The 17,088-nt window shown below is 42.7% G+C and overlaps 2 protein-coding genes across 2 annotated transcripts; one reads left to right on the top strand and one right to left on the bottom strand.

Annotated features, from left to right (window-relative positions):
* Nucleotides 1-188: 188 nt before the first annotated feature.
* aaas (aladin WD repeat nucleoporin) lies at nucleotides 189-4,018 on the bottom strand. The gene is made up of 17 exons (XM_087782343.1): nucleotides 3,895-4,018; nucleotides 3,639-3,749; nucleotides 3,420-3,556; nucleotides 3,148-3,203; nucleotides 2,981-3,072; nucleotides 2,863-2,909; nucleotides 2,686-2,784; nucleotides 2,111-2,254; nucleotides 1,924-2,044; nucleotides 1,746-1,870; nucleotides 1,624-1,684; nucleotides 1,465-1,555; nucleotides 1,311-1,404; nucleotides 1,159-1,226; nucleotides 611-692; nucleotides 468-552; nucleotides 189-391 (listed from the first exon to the last, which is right to left on the bottom strand). Exons 2-17 carry the CDS (start codon nucleotides 3,747-3,749, stop codon nucleotides 236-238), a joined length of 1,569 nt encoding a protein of 522 aa, XP_087638469.1. The 5' UTR covers nucleotides 3,895-4,018; the 3' UTR covers nucleotides 189-235.
* Nucleotides 4,019-5,527: 1,509 nt separating this feature from the next.
* map3k12 (mitogen-activated protein kinase kinase kinase 12) lies at nucleotides 5,528-15,455 on the top strand. The gene is made up of 14 exons (XM_087782157.1): nucleotides 5,528-5,805; nucleotides 7,627-8,149; nucleotides 8,680-8,863; nucleotides 8,937-9,128; nucleotides 9,255-9,413; nucleotides 9,885-10,043; nucleotides 10,186-10,294; nucleotides 10,466-10,575; nucleotides 11,910-12,026; nucleotides 12,100-12,234; nucleotides 12,292-12,979; nucleotides 13,608-13,675; nucleotides 13,792-14,089; nucleotides 14,183-15,455. Exons 2-14 carry the CDS (start codon nucleotides 7,687-7,689, stop codon nucleotides 14,336-14,338), a joined length of 2,838 nt encoding a protein of 945 aa, XP_087638283.1. The 5' UTR covers nucleotides 5,528-5,805; nucleotides 7,627-7,686; the 3' UTR covers nucleotides 14,339-15,455.
* Nucleotides 15,456-17,088: the final 1,633 nt, after the last annotated feature.

Here is a 17,088-nt window from a genome sequence, read left to right as displayed (position 1 = left end):
CCAGGGGGTCAACTGCCCCTATGTAGCTGGAATAAACCAAGACCCTCTCTAAGAGATCCAAAGAATATTGTTTCTGAAACAATTAAGTGCCGAGTAATGTGTGGAGTGTTCATTAATTGATCTGATCCCATTATAAATCTCAAACAACACAAGGACACGTAACAAATGAAAGTCATGACAAACACCAGTCAACTCAAGATCAGCTCCAGCACATTTATTACGAACATCAAAAGGCTCACGAGAGAAATTCTGTGAACAGAGACTGACTGACGCATTCAGACGTGCGCTCTTCAGGCCGGGGCACCGTCGGACTTCCATTCAAGCCCAATTGTCGGACACTGGCACTCAGGAAGTAGAAAGGCACGTGTGTGATATTTCCATTGGACCAGCACTGAAACCACAAAGAGAGTTGGAAACAAGGGAGCTTAAAATAAAAACAAACACAATCTTTTAAAAAAAAAGCTGACCACAGTGAGGAGAGCTCCGTGCTTGAAATTGGGGTGAAACTGGATGAGTCGGGGTGTAGCGTCAGGCTCCCCTTGAACAAAACCACTGAAGGAGAACCACACGATGAGCACAAATCGAAACACGACAAAAAGACTACACAAACCATGGCAGCAGCTCAAAGATGGGGTGAGTTCTCGTCTTGAAAACGGCTATGATGGCCGGTCTGTTCGCCGTTAGAGCATCACCTGTGCGACACACGCATTCATGAACAAAAATTGTCGTTTGATATACAGTGGTCCCTCGTTTATCGTGGGGGTTACATTCTTAACCCCCCTACCCCTCATTAAATAAATCCCCAAAGTAGTGACATTCTAATTTTACACTTATTTAAATAAGCAGCATTAATTTAAACTCAGCATATGAGGTCTCAGTAACGGTGACCTAAACAGCTCCAAAAATGTTTTGCGGCCCATTCAACCAATCACAGATGTCGATCACTTTTGACAAAGTAACATTAAAAATTAAAATGACAGTGTTTTAGCATCCAATAAGCCGTGTTCAGAAAGACATCATGGGAGTTACGGTTCTGTCGGCAACGATATCATGGTGGGAGCGGTAATTAGTGCTGAACCAATAAATCCTGATGATATAAGACTGAACAATAAAAAGGAGTCTTGCCGTTTCTGAAAACAGCTAAATATATTTAAATACCTTTGAGAAGAACAGCCAGTCTTTCTCCTCTCGGGTCCCAAATTAAAGACTGGATTTCTCCACCGACACTGAAAAGTATAAAAGAAAAATGTAAATGTGTATCATACTGCCCTGAGTTAGCTCAAAAGATGATGCCGTTATGGTTCACTCACATGATGCCTCCAGCTGGTGTGTCAAAGGTGGTTTCAGACAGGTCGGCCACCACAGCTGCCGTCTGGGATCCTTTGAGGGAGTTGGTAGACGAGCCTGTTGGAATCACAGCTTATAGAAAAACCTTTCTTCCTATTTAGCAGGTGAGAGACTGACCTGGCACATCACTGAAGGTCAGAGCGTAGATAAGGGACTCCCCTTGTACAGTGAAGAGAAGTCGACATCCATCAGGACTCCAACAGCCGGACTTCAAAAGAAAACCAGAAATTGAATCATATCTTTTTTAAAAAATTTGCCAGAAGTGACGCTCCTCACCTGGCAGCGACCTTTCGCACTTGGCCAGCGCTCGCAGGTCCACATCCTCGTCTCCCACACCCTGACCGTGATTAAATCCATTAGGTGAGCAACAACATGTCGATCAACTCAAGAGTCAGTACCTGAAGAGGGCCGAGGGGGTGGAGGCCAGGACGTGGCTGCCGTCGGGGGACCAGGAGAGGAACGTGACTCCGCCTCCTCCCACGCGCTGCAGCGGCACACAGTTCTCGGCGGCTACGTCCCAGACCTAAGGATCAACACGACTCAGCATCCTATGGAAACGTCACATAAAGTTCCCACCATCATCGCCGTGTCCATCGGCGAGGCCGACACCAGCAGGGAGCCGCTCGGTGACCAGGCGATGGAGGTGACCGGAGAGTGGCCGGGGTGAGAAAGGATTTGCGCACAACCCGAGGAAGGCCTGTGAAGCAGGCGGAAGACAAGGTAGTGAGCTTAAATCAATTCAAAAGGATGAGGGGTCGCTCACCTGGTGGAGAGAGAACACGGATCCACGTTCCACACCAGGATACAGTTGTGACAAGCAGCGGCCAGAGCTGAGGCGCACAGCGGCTTCCACCGCAACTCTGCCACACTTTTCTGCAGACGGTGCTTCAGCGTGGGCGTGGTGGAACTGTTGCAACAATATTCATTAGAAAAACATCTTCTTTGTGTTATTTCTCAGATTTTCCATTCAAATAAATAATAAAAATACAATAATTACTTTTTATTTTAGATTAAAATGCATAAGTTCACAGCGTTAGTTCATTTTGTGTTGTAAATAAACTTCTGGATGTTAGAAAAATACCGGCGATGACTGAGGGTAAGAGGATACAGTTGACAACAGCAACTTTTAAAGTGATATTTGGGCATATATAGGTTTCAAAACAAAAGAAAGCTGTTACGACATCATCAAGAGTCACGTGGTTTGTAAATGCAACACCAGAGTCAAGTACTCGGACAATACTACAAATATATACTTGTTCCTACTCTTTTGCAATTATATGGCATCGTTGCCCCTCTGTCGTGATACGTATGGTATCGCCAGATTCTTGCCACAATCACCTTTTTGGGTTGTAGATCTTGATCGAGTCGTCCAAAAGCGCTACAGCAAATTTATCAGCGTGAGGATGCCAGGTGAAGGCTCGCACCACCGAGTCCGACCTGACACAGCGGAGGAAAGCACTTTAGAGTCATTATTCACCCCAGATGTCACTCTGACTATCAAGTGTTCTGCCATACCAGTTCAATACTTGTGAAAACTCAGAGATCATGTCCTCACCGCTCATCTGGAACGATATGACAGTAATAAACACTAGAAATGTATCTTTATTAGATTTAAAAAAGCAGGTACACTTACAGTCGCGTGAGGGAAGAGGAAGTTGTGAAAAGACCAAACCTTCTCGAGCAGTGCCAGAACACATGCACAGCTCACGGACACGCATTTGGGCACTAAGAGAGCAGGGAAGAGTGACTCAAATCAGAATCTCTGGATTCATTTTGAAAAAAAAAAAGACAAGTACCAACCTTCCGTGTGCGAGTTTGTGATTTCAGAGAGTAAACCAGTGAAGCCTTCATCTCTCCTGGAAACAGACAGAGAGCAAGTTATCTGGATGAATGCGGTTCCAAATTTAGGTTAAAACCCGAAGTGGCCAGCAGGTGTTGCTATTACATCAAAAAGAAAATACAATATCGTTTAGTAGAATAAACGATATAATGATGTGAGAAATCAAAAGTAAACAGCACCTAAACAACATTAAAGATGTAGTTTTTTTGGATCGTTTGAGTCAAGTATTTACCATGCAGCTGCACTTCTGACCCACAGAGTTTCTGAGTGGTCCAGAAACACTGCTTTACTGCTGCTGTTGCTGCTTTCTGTGCGAGTGTGCGGCTTCAGGCTGTCCCGGGGGAAATAGAGGCTCAGAAGACTTGGATCCTGCACATTGAAAAAAACGTGTGTTCGTATTTCTACTGTAAGTGAAGGCAACATGAACCACTGTGAGTGACAGATGACAAACCTGGTTCAGCGGCTCCTCGGTGGAGGTCCTGGACAGCAGCTCGTTGTTGGACTCGCACAGGGTGGTTTCCCCCGATGGCAGAGGAGGAGGAAACAGCGCCAGAGAACACATCTTCAACACAAAGACAGAAAGTTGTCAAAAACCAGGTGAGAAGCTAGTGACGTTAGCATATTAGCTCGTGTCCAGCTCCGTCATGTCCGCCTCGTTTCATGAACAGACAGGGTTTTATATGGTTGACTTTGGCTGTAGAAAATACCTCGCAAGGGATCGGTGGTCAGCGGTTGAATGTAAAAAAAAAAGAAAAGACACAAACAACGCGCCCGGTGTGTTGTGTTTGACTTGGATCCCGCCGTCCGAAGTGAACTACGGGTCGCGCCGAGGACCAGCACTCGCTGCTGCGTGGAGGCGGTGTTGCCCTCTACTGAGCAAAATGAAGAACTCTCGGATTAATGCGTCACAACATTATTTATAGTTGTTCATTTCTGAATGTCACATGGTGTTATCGTTAACCATTGCCCCATTGATCTTTTAAGAGAAACGTTTAATCTTCAGCAGTGTTTGTCATCATGATCCAAACTCATCCTAAAGATTGTGTGGCTGTATTTTCTGCAAAATAAAAAACAAATGAACGATTTATTTTCTTTATATGTTTTTTCTTTCCATTTTCTCTTGTAATGATTGTTTTTAACATATTGACATCATGCTACTTTGGCGACTGATAGAAGTTTACCCTTTATTTATCTTACCCGAAAAAAGCAAATAAATATTTAATTATCTGATGAAGTTGTTTAATAAAGCTGCTGATTTCCACTCATTTGTGATTTTATTATTTATTATATTTTTTTCCTATTCATTACCGTTGATAATATAATTCTCAAATATTGTTGTAAGCGGCGAGTCATTGACAAAGAAGCCACTTGTGCAGCACACTGCACGCAAGAGCAAGAACAGCACAGAATGTTCTGGGATCTATGTGGTAATTTGGAACACTACCAGTTATTGTGTCAATATCAAAATGTTCTGAAAACTTTATACAATTAAATGTGTCCATGTTTGGGATATTTAACTTAGAGACAGATAAGATAAATGACATAAAGAAAAACATGATGATTTAATAAGACTTGAATTAAATATTAAATTGAATTTAAATATAAGTAGGTAAGTAAGTAATTTGTATTTATATAGCGCTTTTCCAGACCAGGGTCACAGGGCGCTTAAACAATCAAAACAATACTCAATAAAATATATACTTTAAAGGTCAAGATATAGTTGAAATTTGTATTTTGTGTGTTTCATTCTTTATTGAATGAGTAAACATCCTATTTAAATACAACTAAATTAACTATATGAACTTTACTGTGTTACTACTTCATCAGAATCTCATGTATAAAAGGTTTATAAATTAAAATAGATTGGTTGTTGGATAGAATGCATGTTTTTCTGTATTGAACTGTGTATTTTTAGAGCTTTAAATACAATAATTAGCTCACTGGCAATAAACAAACTGTGGAAAGTAAACCCTGATTTAACTTAAAAACAAAAATTAGGATTATTCAAGAGAAGTCGAAGGAGAATGTGAAGAGCGGCTGAACGAGAAGCTGCGAATAAATGAATGAAAGTGTACGCTTCTATTGTTGCGACTTTATATAACCATGCACAGTTTCCAACTGCTGCTGGAGAAACACATCTCTTTGCTCTGGCCAGCTGCACACACGCCAGCACGCCTCTAGGGAGTGTTGCTCAAGGACACCTCGGCAGTGGATGACATGAATGGCCAGGTATGATCCAAGCTTCTCCCAGTAGAAAGTAAATAACAACATTGTCGTACCATGGGATAGGTTTTGTTTATATAAAGCTGGCAGCCTAGTTTTCTTCTGCTTGCACGGCTTCTGCAACGCCCCCTGCCGGTGCAGCTCCATCCCCGTGACGTCAATTCAGCACTGGGAAGGAGACAGCTCCCTCCCCCCAGAACCCAGCGCGCCTCACGTTGCATGGGTCCCCGCTTATTGATAACACTATCTTTCCCGCCGGGATCCATCCCAGTCGCGTGGATCTCGTGGAAAACCAGGGCAAAAAGCAGGAAGACAAGAAGCGACCCGCTCGTTTTCCTCAGACAACCAGAACCGAGCCCACCCCGTCACTTGACAACGAGCCATCCAGCAGAAAGGTAAGGGAATGTCACTCTTGGATTCTGGGCGAATGTGGTGGACGTGGAGCGAGGCGACGGTGGATGTGACGCCGAGCCTCGGTGCCGCTCACACACTGCACCAATCCTGCCGCGAGAACCATCGTCGATGGAAGCTGGAGAATCATATCTGAGCAGTTCAGTGTCCGCGGATGAGACTCTGCGGCAGGAACATAGTGGGGCTCGCAACTCTCACGCACGCTCGGATGTGTGTCATCACCACAGCCTCGGTTATTTAAAGATTGATCCTCGTGTGTTCACCCCCCTCTGTTGTGTACTAGAGATTATTCCATGCTTCCTTCTCGCTCCCTCGCTGGGGATCTTGTGCAGTGGTGCGGAGCTGGTGTGGGTTAGTGAATCACGCACATGTGCACCGTCTCTCTGCTTATCACGCACACGCAGCGTCTTGAAAAAAATGCACCTACGTACCATCCACACATAGGTGATTATGCAATTCAACGATCCCTCTGGTGCTCGCTGTAAAACACGAGAGAGTATACACTCTGATCTGCTGTCAGACAGGGATGTTGAAAACACACATCTGTAGTCCTTCATTCATCAAGACCCCCCACTGAAGCTCCACTAACCAGCCTTCCGCAGATTTGGTGCACAGATGAAGGTTCATCATTCAATGATATTATTAGTCAATGATATGATTTTATCTTGAATCATGTTTACTCAGTAAAAAAGAACTAACACATGTGCATGCCTCTGCCAAGGATCTCGTTTCAAGGATTGTACCTTCCAACTTAATAGCTGTCATTTGGTTTATTCTAGTGATCCCTAGTTTAAAAAGTCAATGTTAAGCCTTTATTCTGCTTCATAACTGAACATTTGCGCTTCATGGAGTCTACTGACTCCTTCAAGAAACATCTTAAGACGTTTTTATTTGTTCAGGCTTTTCCTTGATTTTCTGGAACTCCTGTTGTGTTATCAGTTTTATCTTGACCTTTGAAGTATATACTTTATTGAATATTTTGTTTTTATTGTTTAAGCGCTTTGTGACCATGGTCTGCAAAAGCGCTATATAAATACAAATTACTTACTTACTTACTTACATTAGAGCAGCAGCAGTTAGAGGCCATACAAGTGAATGACAAATCCACGTGCCTGGGCGAAGGTATTATATAGTTTCCAACATTAACCAGACTATTGAAAGCAGATCAGATGGTACATCAAATGAAGAAAAAGAACACCTGAAGTTATTGATCCTTATCTTTTTTTTTTGATCTGCCCTCAGCAATGGTCACACAATTTTGATAGTGGTCCAAAGAACAATATGACTGGTCTTGCTAAAACATAGGGTAAGACGGTCATTCGGCATCTTCGTCTTAGAATGACATCAGAAACTTCTATTGCTAGTGTTGTAAAAACTACATGTTTTTTTGTGGTGTCACTATGCACCAAGTCAACAATTCTCCAATTTGGAGGAGGACCCAGGACAAATTCTATTCAGTTGGTTTACAACTTCATCAGAAGATTTGTCGGAATTGTCTTCCTGCAGGATTTTAAATGCATGTTTGATGGAGCAGAGGTTAATCCAGGAAAAGACGGATTAGATTTAAATTATTTTTTTAAAGAATTGCTAAATATGCCGATACAGATAAAGATAAAGATAAATGAAGGGAATGATGAAATGATTCTCCAATGAGAATCTGCATTAGAAGTTACAGTTGAGGGTCAATCACCCACATAAGGAGAGCAACCATGGGTAACTAGAACCTTCTTGTTGCAGTCAAATGAGAAATTTGTATTACTCTTCAATAGATTGTTTAATAATTCAAATATTGTTCTAACTTTCAGGTTGAGTTCTCCTTCTCTATCGTCCATCCACCCTGACCTTCTGTGGTGGGGGAACCCCTGATGAGTGGTACCTGTATCCATGAGCCCCGTGCCCCTTCCCCCTCCCTGTCAGGCTTCAGCACCCCCATATCAGAACCCCCTTATCGCCGACTCGATGCGGACACCCCTGCCTGCACGCCAGAGACGGACCTGACCCCGACACAGTGTGTCCTCCGAAATGTCCTGTCCATCGACACCGGTGGTCAGGGGGCGCCGGGCGGCAGCAGCCCCACGCCCAGCGACGGACCCTCGGGCCACTTCGACAACAGTGTTTTGAAACTACACGAACATGAGGCCTGCCAGTGCGGCGGCGGGGCTGAGGCGGGCCTCAGTCCAGAGGCCGGTGCCGTCCGGAGCCAGTCAGAGAACATCCGGCTACAATCAGGAAGTGGGGGGTTTTTGGAGGGACTGTTTGGCTGCCTGAAGCCAGTGTGGACCATGATAGGGAAAGCCTACTCCACCGAACACAAACACAGCTATGAAGGTAAGAGGAGAAAAACGACACTTGTTCAACATTTTTGCAGGACAATAGTTCATCTAGGAGTGTAAAAAAATATATATACCCTCATGTTGCAACATTTTTTCTCAAAATAATGTGATTATTCTTTTTTCAATTAACATGCAAATATTAAAATATTTGTTCGTTCTTGTGTTTCAATTAGACCTGTCGCTAGATGGCATCAGTCATTACGTCCTCCGCAGCTAAAGGAACAATAATATCCCTCAAGATCCCAGCAATGACTGAGGATGAGAGGATACAGTACACTCCAGCAGCTTTTTTTTAAAGCTGATGTTTGGACGTATTTTAGTTTCAAAACAAATGAAAGCAGTTACAGTTTTGTTAAGAGTCCTGTGGTCTATATATTCTGCAACACCAGAGTCAAGTACTCAAGAATACTACAAATATATCCTTGTTCCTACAGTATCACAATATATCGTATTGTTGCTCTTGTACTGTTTCGCCTCATTCCACACCTCGTCAAATACTGACAGTCATCCCTGTCTTTGGTTCAGAGTCCTGGGAAGTTCCATTCGAGGAAATCTCAGACCTGCAGTGGGTCGGCAGCGGAGCACAGGGAGCCGTCTTCCTCGGCAAGTTCCACGGCGACGATGTGGCGGTGAAGAAAGTGCGAGACATCAAAGAGACGGAGATCAAACATCTTCGCAAGCTCAAGCACCCCAACATCATCACTTTCAAGTAGGAAAACAAACCAAAAGTTGATGGCGGCCGAGCGTGTTTAAATGACTGTATTGTGGCCGTGACTGTCCAGGGGTGTGTGCACACAAGCTCCCTGCTACTGCATCCTGATGGAGTACTGCGCCCAAGGACAACTGTATGAGGTTCTGAGGGCGGGCCGCAAAATCACCCCCTCCCTCCTGGTGGAGTGGTCCATGGGTATAGCAGGAGGAATGAACTACCTACACCTCCACAAAATCATCCACAGAGACCTCAAGTCCCCCAAGTAGGTCACAGATGAGTGTTCACAAACATTTCTCCTTTGACTTCATAACCAGTCCTGATTGGTTGTGATTGGCCAGGAGCTGTTATTAAGTGAAGCTGTCAATCAAGTGTGACTCCTCTATTGCAGCATGCTGATAACACACGATGACCTGGTGAAGATCTCTGACTTTGGTACCTCGAAGGAGGTCAGCGACAAGAGCACCAAGATGTCCTTCGCCGGGACCGTCGCCTGGATGGCTCCGGAAGTCATTCGGAATGAGCCGGTGTCAGAGAAGGTTGACATCTGGTGAGATTTTGGAAGTTGTTTTTAAAAATCCCTTTGTGTCAAACATGACCCTCACATAACTTCAAGATGCACTTCAATTGAATTAAGACAGTAGTTTAATCTGTGGTGCTGCAATTTAAATTGAAAACTGGATTTGGACCATTTTCCGTCAATAAATGTATAATAAATTAAGCAAGAAAACATTGGGATCTTACGTAAAAAGAGCAGCAATAAACAAGTACGAGTTTTCATGTTCTTCTCACATCTGTGTGTTGCAGACAGGCTTTCATTAGTTCCCTTTCAGATGAATGATGCATGAATGGATAACATTAAATGTTTTCAAACACGGTCATCAATCATCCAAAGCGCTGATCTCGGCACCTCCAGCCAGCAGCGCTTTTATGCAGATAACATTATTTTCTTACGATGTTGCATTTATGTCGTTCAGTGTCAAAACTTCCCTCGAAACTCTTGCTTCCCTCGTCTTTGCAGGTCGTTCGGAGTGGTGCTGTGGGAGATGCTGACAGGGGAGATCCCCTACAAGGATGTGGATTCTTCTGCCATCATCTGGGGGGTCGGAAACAACAGCCTGCAGTTGCCTGTTCCTGAGAGCTGTCCGGACGGCTTCAAAATCCTCCTCAGACAATGCTGGTAGGTGAATGTTGCACACGGATGACAACAAGAACGAGCAGAATGGAGAGTAGTAGCAGACGTGTTTTTCTGTGGTTTAAGGCTTTTATTGATTCAGTAGTGAGTTGTAAATGGAGTCAGTTGTATCTCTCTCTTCTCACAGGAACTGTAAACCCAGGAATAGACCTTCTTTCCGTCAGATTCTTCTTCATCTGGATATAGCCTCCGCAGATGTTCTGTCCACTCCACAGGAGACCTACTTTAAGTCTCAGGTGTGTTTGTCTCCGCCTCCTGTTCACACGTCAATCACATTTTTCAATATGCATGAACATAGCTGGACATATATTCTTGCGCCCACGCATGCATTGCTCAGTAATCGCCTATTGATTCTGGAGCGGTTCTGGCTCGACACAGCTGGTTAACAGACATTGTGCCCTCATCAGGCTGAGTGGCGAGAAGAGGTGAAACAGCACTTTGAAAAGATTAAATCGGAGGGTACTTGTCTGCATCGACTGGACGAGGAACTGATCAACAGACGTCGAGAAGAGCTCAGGTTTGTGTTGTGATTTCCATGTTTTACTAGCATTTATTTAAAGTTCACTTGGTAGACATCTTGATCCTTTCATAAAAGACAATATTGGTAACTAGAAAGTACTGAATCAAATACCTCCACACACCACTTATGAATAAACCAACTCAGAGAATTGAGAATTATGTCGAGTCACTGGGACCTAAACTCTCAACTCTGCTTTTTATTTGCTTTTTACTTGTCCAGAGTAGAGTATACATGTGCTAGCCAAACAAGTGAATGGAAAATAAATAAAATGCCTATAAAACATGAGAAGCACAAGTATAATCTCACTCATTTTAACCCCAACCCTGCATTTATGTCGCCCTCATGAGTTCAAAGATCATATGGAACTAAACGAATGTGTTTAATATTTATTTTAGTTAACTAATACTAGTCTCTAAATATGACTATAGGGTTTTTGATTAAGGGACTTTTTTCAGTTTTGTGTTTATTTCCGCTCAAAACGATTTAAGTGATATAGTAAAATATATTTGAGAAAGGGACTTATGTATCAGAAATGTGTTAATTGTATATTATAAATATATAATTTTTTTTTTTTAAAACAATGAAAATAAATTAAAAAAACTAACTTAATTTTATACTTTTCACTTTACACTTATTTTTGCTTGACGGCTCCTCACAACAACATATAATGTTGAGGAAATGTAATTGAACACCACTGATTTAAATAGTTGACTCTGTTGTGTTTATGAGGATAAATGATGAATACTTAGACACACATTAGGCATGCTTAAGTCCTCCACAGGGGCCTCCTGTCATCTGGATATCAATTGTTTTATTTCTTGCTGTTAACCCCAAAATTCAAATTATTAAAAAAAATGGCAACTATTAAATAAACACATTGTTTCTTAGACGTTGTTCTACTTATTGTTATTTGTAAATGTTTACCTGCTTTTATCCTGTATACGATAAATACACTTTATATGTGGATTTCTAGTGACTATTGGGGTGATCCTGCATCTTAAACTGAAACAAGTACATTTGTTGTAAGCTGCTCACTGAAGTTATAAAGTTGTTGTTTAAAAAGCGTTGTAGGTCACATGACTGACTCTGTTTCACTTCTCTCGTACAAGGCAGTGCTTTCTGAAGTTGGGAATCAATCATTGAGTTGTGTGGTCACGTCGATAAAAGACGGCAGGTTTCTCAGAGGCAGATTTAGCTGAGCAAAGTCTATTATTGTCACTGAATTTGTCCGACACGGATGACGATACAGCCTTGAGCGAGTGTCTATGGGAGCTGATTCGGGTGCTCTCATGCAGATGCACAATGACATCATCTGCCTCTTTTCTTCTCAGGCATGCGTTAGACATCCGTGAGCACTACGAGAGGAAGCTGGAGAGGGCCAACAACCTTTACATGGAGCTGAGTGCCGTCATGCTGCAGCTGGAGCTCAAAGAGAAGGAGCTGCAGAGGTGTGACTCCCTCAAATCAGGGATCATGTTTTTATTGTGAATTGCTAGAGACTATAAAAATGTTTATTTTCAGGCGAGAGCAGTCGTTGGATAAGAAGTATCCGGGGTTGTTCAAGCACCACAGCTCCAGACAGAGCACCTCCTCCAACACCATGGACAAACTTATCAAGAAGAGGAATGTCCCGCAGAAGCTTCCCTCTGGAAAAAGGTGCAACAATTCATCACAGTTTGATCTTCTCCGTCTCACTCGCTATCCCTGTTACAGGCCCGACATCCTCAAGTCTGAGGTCATCATTCCCAAAATGGACTCCTCTGTCATGCAAGTGACGATCCCGGCGTGTCCCAACAGAAGCTCCACCTCTCCCAGTCGCTCCCGGAGGACCAAGACCCGCCACAGGAAGCCCGGCAAGGGCAGCAGCGGCGACCTGGCGGGACTCAAAGCGACTCAGTCGTCCCCCGGCAGAGACAGCACCGCTCAGACCAACACCTCAAACACAAACACCTCCAAACAGCTGCTGGACCCGTCGGCGGCCCTGAGAGGCCCCGAGCAGCAGCCAAGGCTGCTCTCCACCTCCAGCCCCGACCTCATCTGCACCACCCTGGAGGCCGAGGGTCACAGGAAGGGGGACACAGGGTTAGAGAGGGGGGGCAGTCTCAGCGCCTGTGCAGGATTAGGGGGGTCAGAAGGTGGGGTAGCAGGTCTGGACGACCTCACAGAGACTCCTCCTCGCAGCGACACTCCCAGTGAGGATGCGGCGTCGTTCCCCTTCTCCAGTAGTCCAGATTCCCCATGTGGGAGGGGCGCAGGTGCAGGGAGGGGGTCCCTGGGTGGGGAGGAGAAGGAGGACGGAGCTGGTGCTGTGAGGCTGCCGAGGGGAGCTTCGGGAGGAATCGGAGGTCAACACCTCACACCCTCAGCTATTCTCTACAGGGCGGCTATCACACGCAAACAGGTGAGCGAGACGTTCTTTTAGGTTTTTTACTAAGTTTACTAGATTTGTATCCTACTACTTGACTCCAACATATGTCCAAACCTCAGCTTTAAAATATGCTTTATATATATAGATTCGATTGTATCCTCTCGTCCTCAGTCATCACTGCGATCTTGCAGGATTTTATTTTTCCTTTTTCTGCAGAGGACGTAATGACTGCAGCCATTTAGAAACATTAAATATCGATACATGTCTGCTGAAAAAAAGGACAAATATTTTTTTTACCTTTAAAAGATAAAAAATGTTGATAAAACTTACTAAAAAAGTACGCCAGCAGAAGCAAAAAAAAGGACATTCATTGTTTTTTTTTAACAGTCCTACCACTACTGCCACGTCAGCAAAAGCAGAGTGCGCACACCTCTGCAAATGGCAACATTTCACATGTTTGTTTTTTTTAACAACACACTATATAGTAGGATCAAAAAAGGTTGTGCCCATCAGGTCTGTCGTAGTTGTTATTAGCATCCGCACAAAGAAGCCACAAACTCTCTTAAACAAGAGGAAACTCCGGAATAATGTAAAAAAAACCTGTGAAATGAAACACATCTCCTTGGCGGAGGTAATTAACGCTCCTTTGCTGCTGATACAGAGACGTGGAGTGTCATCCGAAGAAGAGGAGGGGGAAGTTGACAGCGAGGTTGAGTTGCCACGGAGACGGTGCGTGAGTCAATGTCCTTGCAAAATCACTCACAACTATTTTTTCCTTCACTGACACATTGTGGACGAACATGTGAGGCGTGAGAGGAATGTGAAGAACTCTTTCCTTTCCACAGTCGCCCGACCAGCATCACCAAGTGCCAGTCGGTGTCCACCTTCAGCTCGGAGAACTTGTCCGTGTCTGACGGCGAGGAGGGCCACACCACCGACCACTCCCACAGCGGCACCCCCGACGTGGTCAGCACCAACACCGATGACAGACTGGACGACCGGAGCGACGACCTTTTGTCTCAGGGGTCAGAGATCCCGGCGGACAATACCGATCCCGCGCAGTCGTCGGACGGCCTCTTGGAGAGAGATGGCGCTCAGGGGCCGTCCAGAGCTCAGATGGATGCAGGGCAGAATCCAAATGAGGTAAATATGCTCCGTTCTGGACCAGAAGTGTCAGCTCTGTGGAAACACTGGCGTAAACAAAAAAACGTGTGTGACATCTCGCCTCTTTCTCAGCAGAGCCGGGCCTTGTGCGACGACTCGGACTGCGACAGTGCCGAGCTCGACCAGTCAGGGAGTGGAGAGCCCAGTCGTCCTCCGAGTGCGGGAGCCTGGGTACCACCGACGCAATCGCTGCCCTATCAGGGAGCCCCGTACACAGGACCCCCGTAGATCACCGATTAAAAATACCTCTGACTCCTTAACACGCCATGGAAGTCGCACCGACGTCACTACTGACGAATTCCATCGGGACACAAGGGGCATTTCTCATCAAGGATTGTTTGGCAGCTTTCTGACTGATTCATGTCTTCTAAGTTTAGTAGCGTTTTTTTTCTAGGTGAAAATAGTTACCATGGTAACCTTAGCCACCGATCAAGTCGAGCAAAAGCCACGCACAAGACACTACACTTCCTCACTCTGGGACCATCCTGATAATGCATCGAAACTGAATGATTAATAATGTAAATATAATCATGTGATGAGCCACATAAGAAATATCAAACTTTATTTTAAATTGTAAGATAAAATGTAACACTAAAAACAGTATGCAGCCCAGTAAACAAATGCATGTAAAAAAAAATGTCTATTCTTTATGGTTCGAATGTGTGCGTTTTATATTTTGTGAAAGTTTACACTTTTTTAATCCTGGGAGTGTAACTCCAGTTATTTATGTTCATAAATGTCAGCACTATAAAAAGAAGAAAAAAACATTGAATGAAAATCATCAATCGTAAATTAACTCTCAGTAGATGAAATTTTATTTTTCCTAAACCCAACTACTGAGTTCCAAATGTGAGGTTTTTATTAAGAATATCAAGTTTGTGATGACCAAGGACCTTTGACTTCACTTAAAAAGCACGAGTGGAAATAATAAATCCCCTTCCCTTATGTGAATGGCTGTCAAAGCGCTTTGTGACCCTGGTCTAGAAAGGCGCTATATAAATAGAGATTATTATTATTATTATTATTATTATAAGCGTCACAAACTCTCATCAACAAAGTCCAGGTGCTTTTCTAATGAACTAAAAGGAATCCTGCTGGTCATGGTGATGGTTGGCTTCATAAAAACCTTGACTGTTGACGACCTTTCACCCTTTAAGATTCTAGCAGAAGTAGCCTGGAGTAGAGCACTTCTCTTTCGGTGGATCACATAGACAAACAACTTCTGGGTTTGAATAGAAATGTTTTGTTTTTATACAGCATTGCACATTGTACCTGTAAGATAGGAGTTATATTAAAAGAACAAAATATAATGAAACAAAAATAAATAATGTATTGGTTTAAAAAATGTCTGGTACTTGTTTATAACGGGATTCAAAGTCTATGCGCTACAGTGTAAAGCAGGGGTCCCCGACATTTTATGCACTACGGACCGGTATTATGTCGGCATTATATTCAAAGACCTTCAGATAAAAACAGAAAACTAAACAACAACAAAAAATATTTGCTATAGACTTTGTGTTTCATTTATTTTCACCAGTTTACTAGGAGCCACAAGCTAATTTTACATCAGAGAAAATCTTTTTGTCAAAATAAAACACATTTCAGACGGTATTAACCATATTATCACAATATTATTAATCAATATTAAATTGTTATTCTTTCTGTGTGACCCGGTAACAAATGCCTCATGAACCGATACAGATCCTCGGACCAGTGGCTGTGGACCATTGTTGTGAAGTACTACTAAAGAACTGTAGTTTGGAAGTGTAGAACAAATTTGCAAACTTGCTAAAACACATTTCCGAGCTTCCGATACATTTATAAACTCTTGATATGGACTTATAAATAAATATAGAAGGATAAACCTTGTCATTAAATCCACAAATGCCTTGATGTTTAAATAGATAAACAAATGTTATTATGATATATATTTTTTAACATTTCAGCAAAAAAGTACAACGGCAGAAACAAGTATACAAACTTTCTAGAAAACGAAAATCGAAAGTAAAAAGAAAAAATATATATAAAAGTGAAAGACAAAAAACGTATACAGTACATATATTACATAAACATTAAAACGAACACATTTTATTTTAAATTGTGGTTTCCGTGTCTCGTGTCACGTCATAAGTCACTGTGGAATCATGGAGCTCCAAACCGGAAGTGGGAGATTGTGGCAACTTTAAATTAATTAAGAATTAATCTTCTCCAGAAATACTGTTGACGTATAGCATATGACTAGAGTAAGTGTTTTTAAAATGTTTGATAATGCCAATATGAGAAGAGAAAAAATATTTTGTTACTGACCACTGTAACCTTTTTTTTTTCTCGAAGAATTCACGATTTCTTCCCACATTGGATCTGCAAATAAAGATATTTTAAATGGTAGCCACTTACAGCTGGTCAACTACAGAAGCCGACTTTGTTCAGTTATGGTCTGACTGACGTCAGTGGAAAGCGACTCATGCTCACCATCCTTCAGAGACGATGTACAAATGTACAACAAAAGGTAAGAGGAATCTTTATTTTATGTCCATGACTAATAAATAAATGCGACTGCACAACTGATTAGAAAATCGTCAGTTACTTCTCTTAGAAACAGGCGGAGCATAAAGCTAAAATAGGAGTTAAAGTTATGTTTACAAATAAAGCTACTTATGTCGAATACTTGCCAGGGTTACAAATCTTTCTTGCTACATAATATAGCAACTTCAATTTTAGGTGTTTAAGCTCAACACTATATAAATCAACAATGAGAAGAAGCCACGTTGAAGCATTTCACATCATTTGTTTAATTCTGCATTTCATTTCGTCAACAATTTATTTGCACCAAGATCTACAATAGTTTGAAAACGTGCACAAAAAGTGAGTTCTTCATCCTGCAAAGAATAAAAAATAAAATCTGAGACCCAGGCAAAAAAGATAGCAAGAAACTAGTGCTAATTCTATAACTCTCCTTCTTGTTAATCATAATTTAA

This window comes from Callionymus lyra, chromosome 19 (genome assembly GCF_982586985.1).
Source record: "Callionymus lyra chromosome 19, fCalLyr1.hap1.1, whole genome shotgun sequence".
NCBI classification, from domain to species: domain Eukaryota; kingdom Metazoa; phylum Chordata; class Actinopteri; order Syngnathiformes; family Callionymidae; genus Callionymus; species Callionymus lyra.
The sequence above is the reverse complement of the archived record's forward strand: the minus strand, read 5'-3'. Positions and strand labels throughout refer to the sequence as shown.

Excerpts from the sequence above, each read along its gene's own strand:
- aaas (XM_087782343.1), bottom strand. The coding sequence starts at position 3,749 with ATGTGTTCTCTGGCGCTGTTTCCTCCTCCTCTGCCATCGGGGGAAACC. Across the intron at positions 1,871-1,923 it reads CGATGGACACGGCGATGATG|GTCTGGGACGTAGCCGCCGA; the intron begins GTGGGAACTTTA and ends GTTGATCCTTAG. Across the intron at positions 1,685-1,745 it reads ACCCCCTCGGCCCTCTTCAG|GGTGTGGGAGACGAGGATGT; the intron begins GTACTGACTCTT and ends AATCACGGTCAG.
- map3k12 (XM_087782157.1), top strand. The coding sequence starts at position 7,687 with ATGAGTGGTACCTGTATCCATGAGCCCCGTGCCCCTTCCCCCTCCCTG. Across the intron at positions 8,150-8,679 it reads ACACAAACACAGCTATGAAG|AGTCCTGGGAAGTTCCATTC; the intron begins GTAAGAGGAGAA and ends TCTTTGGTTCAG. Across the intron at positions 10,295-10,465 it reads AGACCTACTTTAAGTCTCAG|GCTGAGTGGCGAGAAGAGGT; the intron begins GTGTGTTTGTCT and ends TGCCCTCATCAG.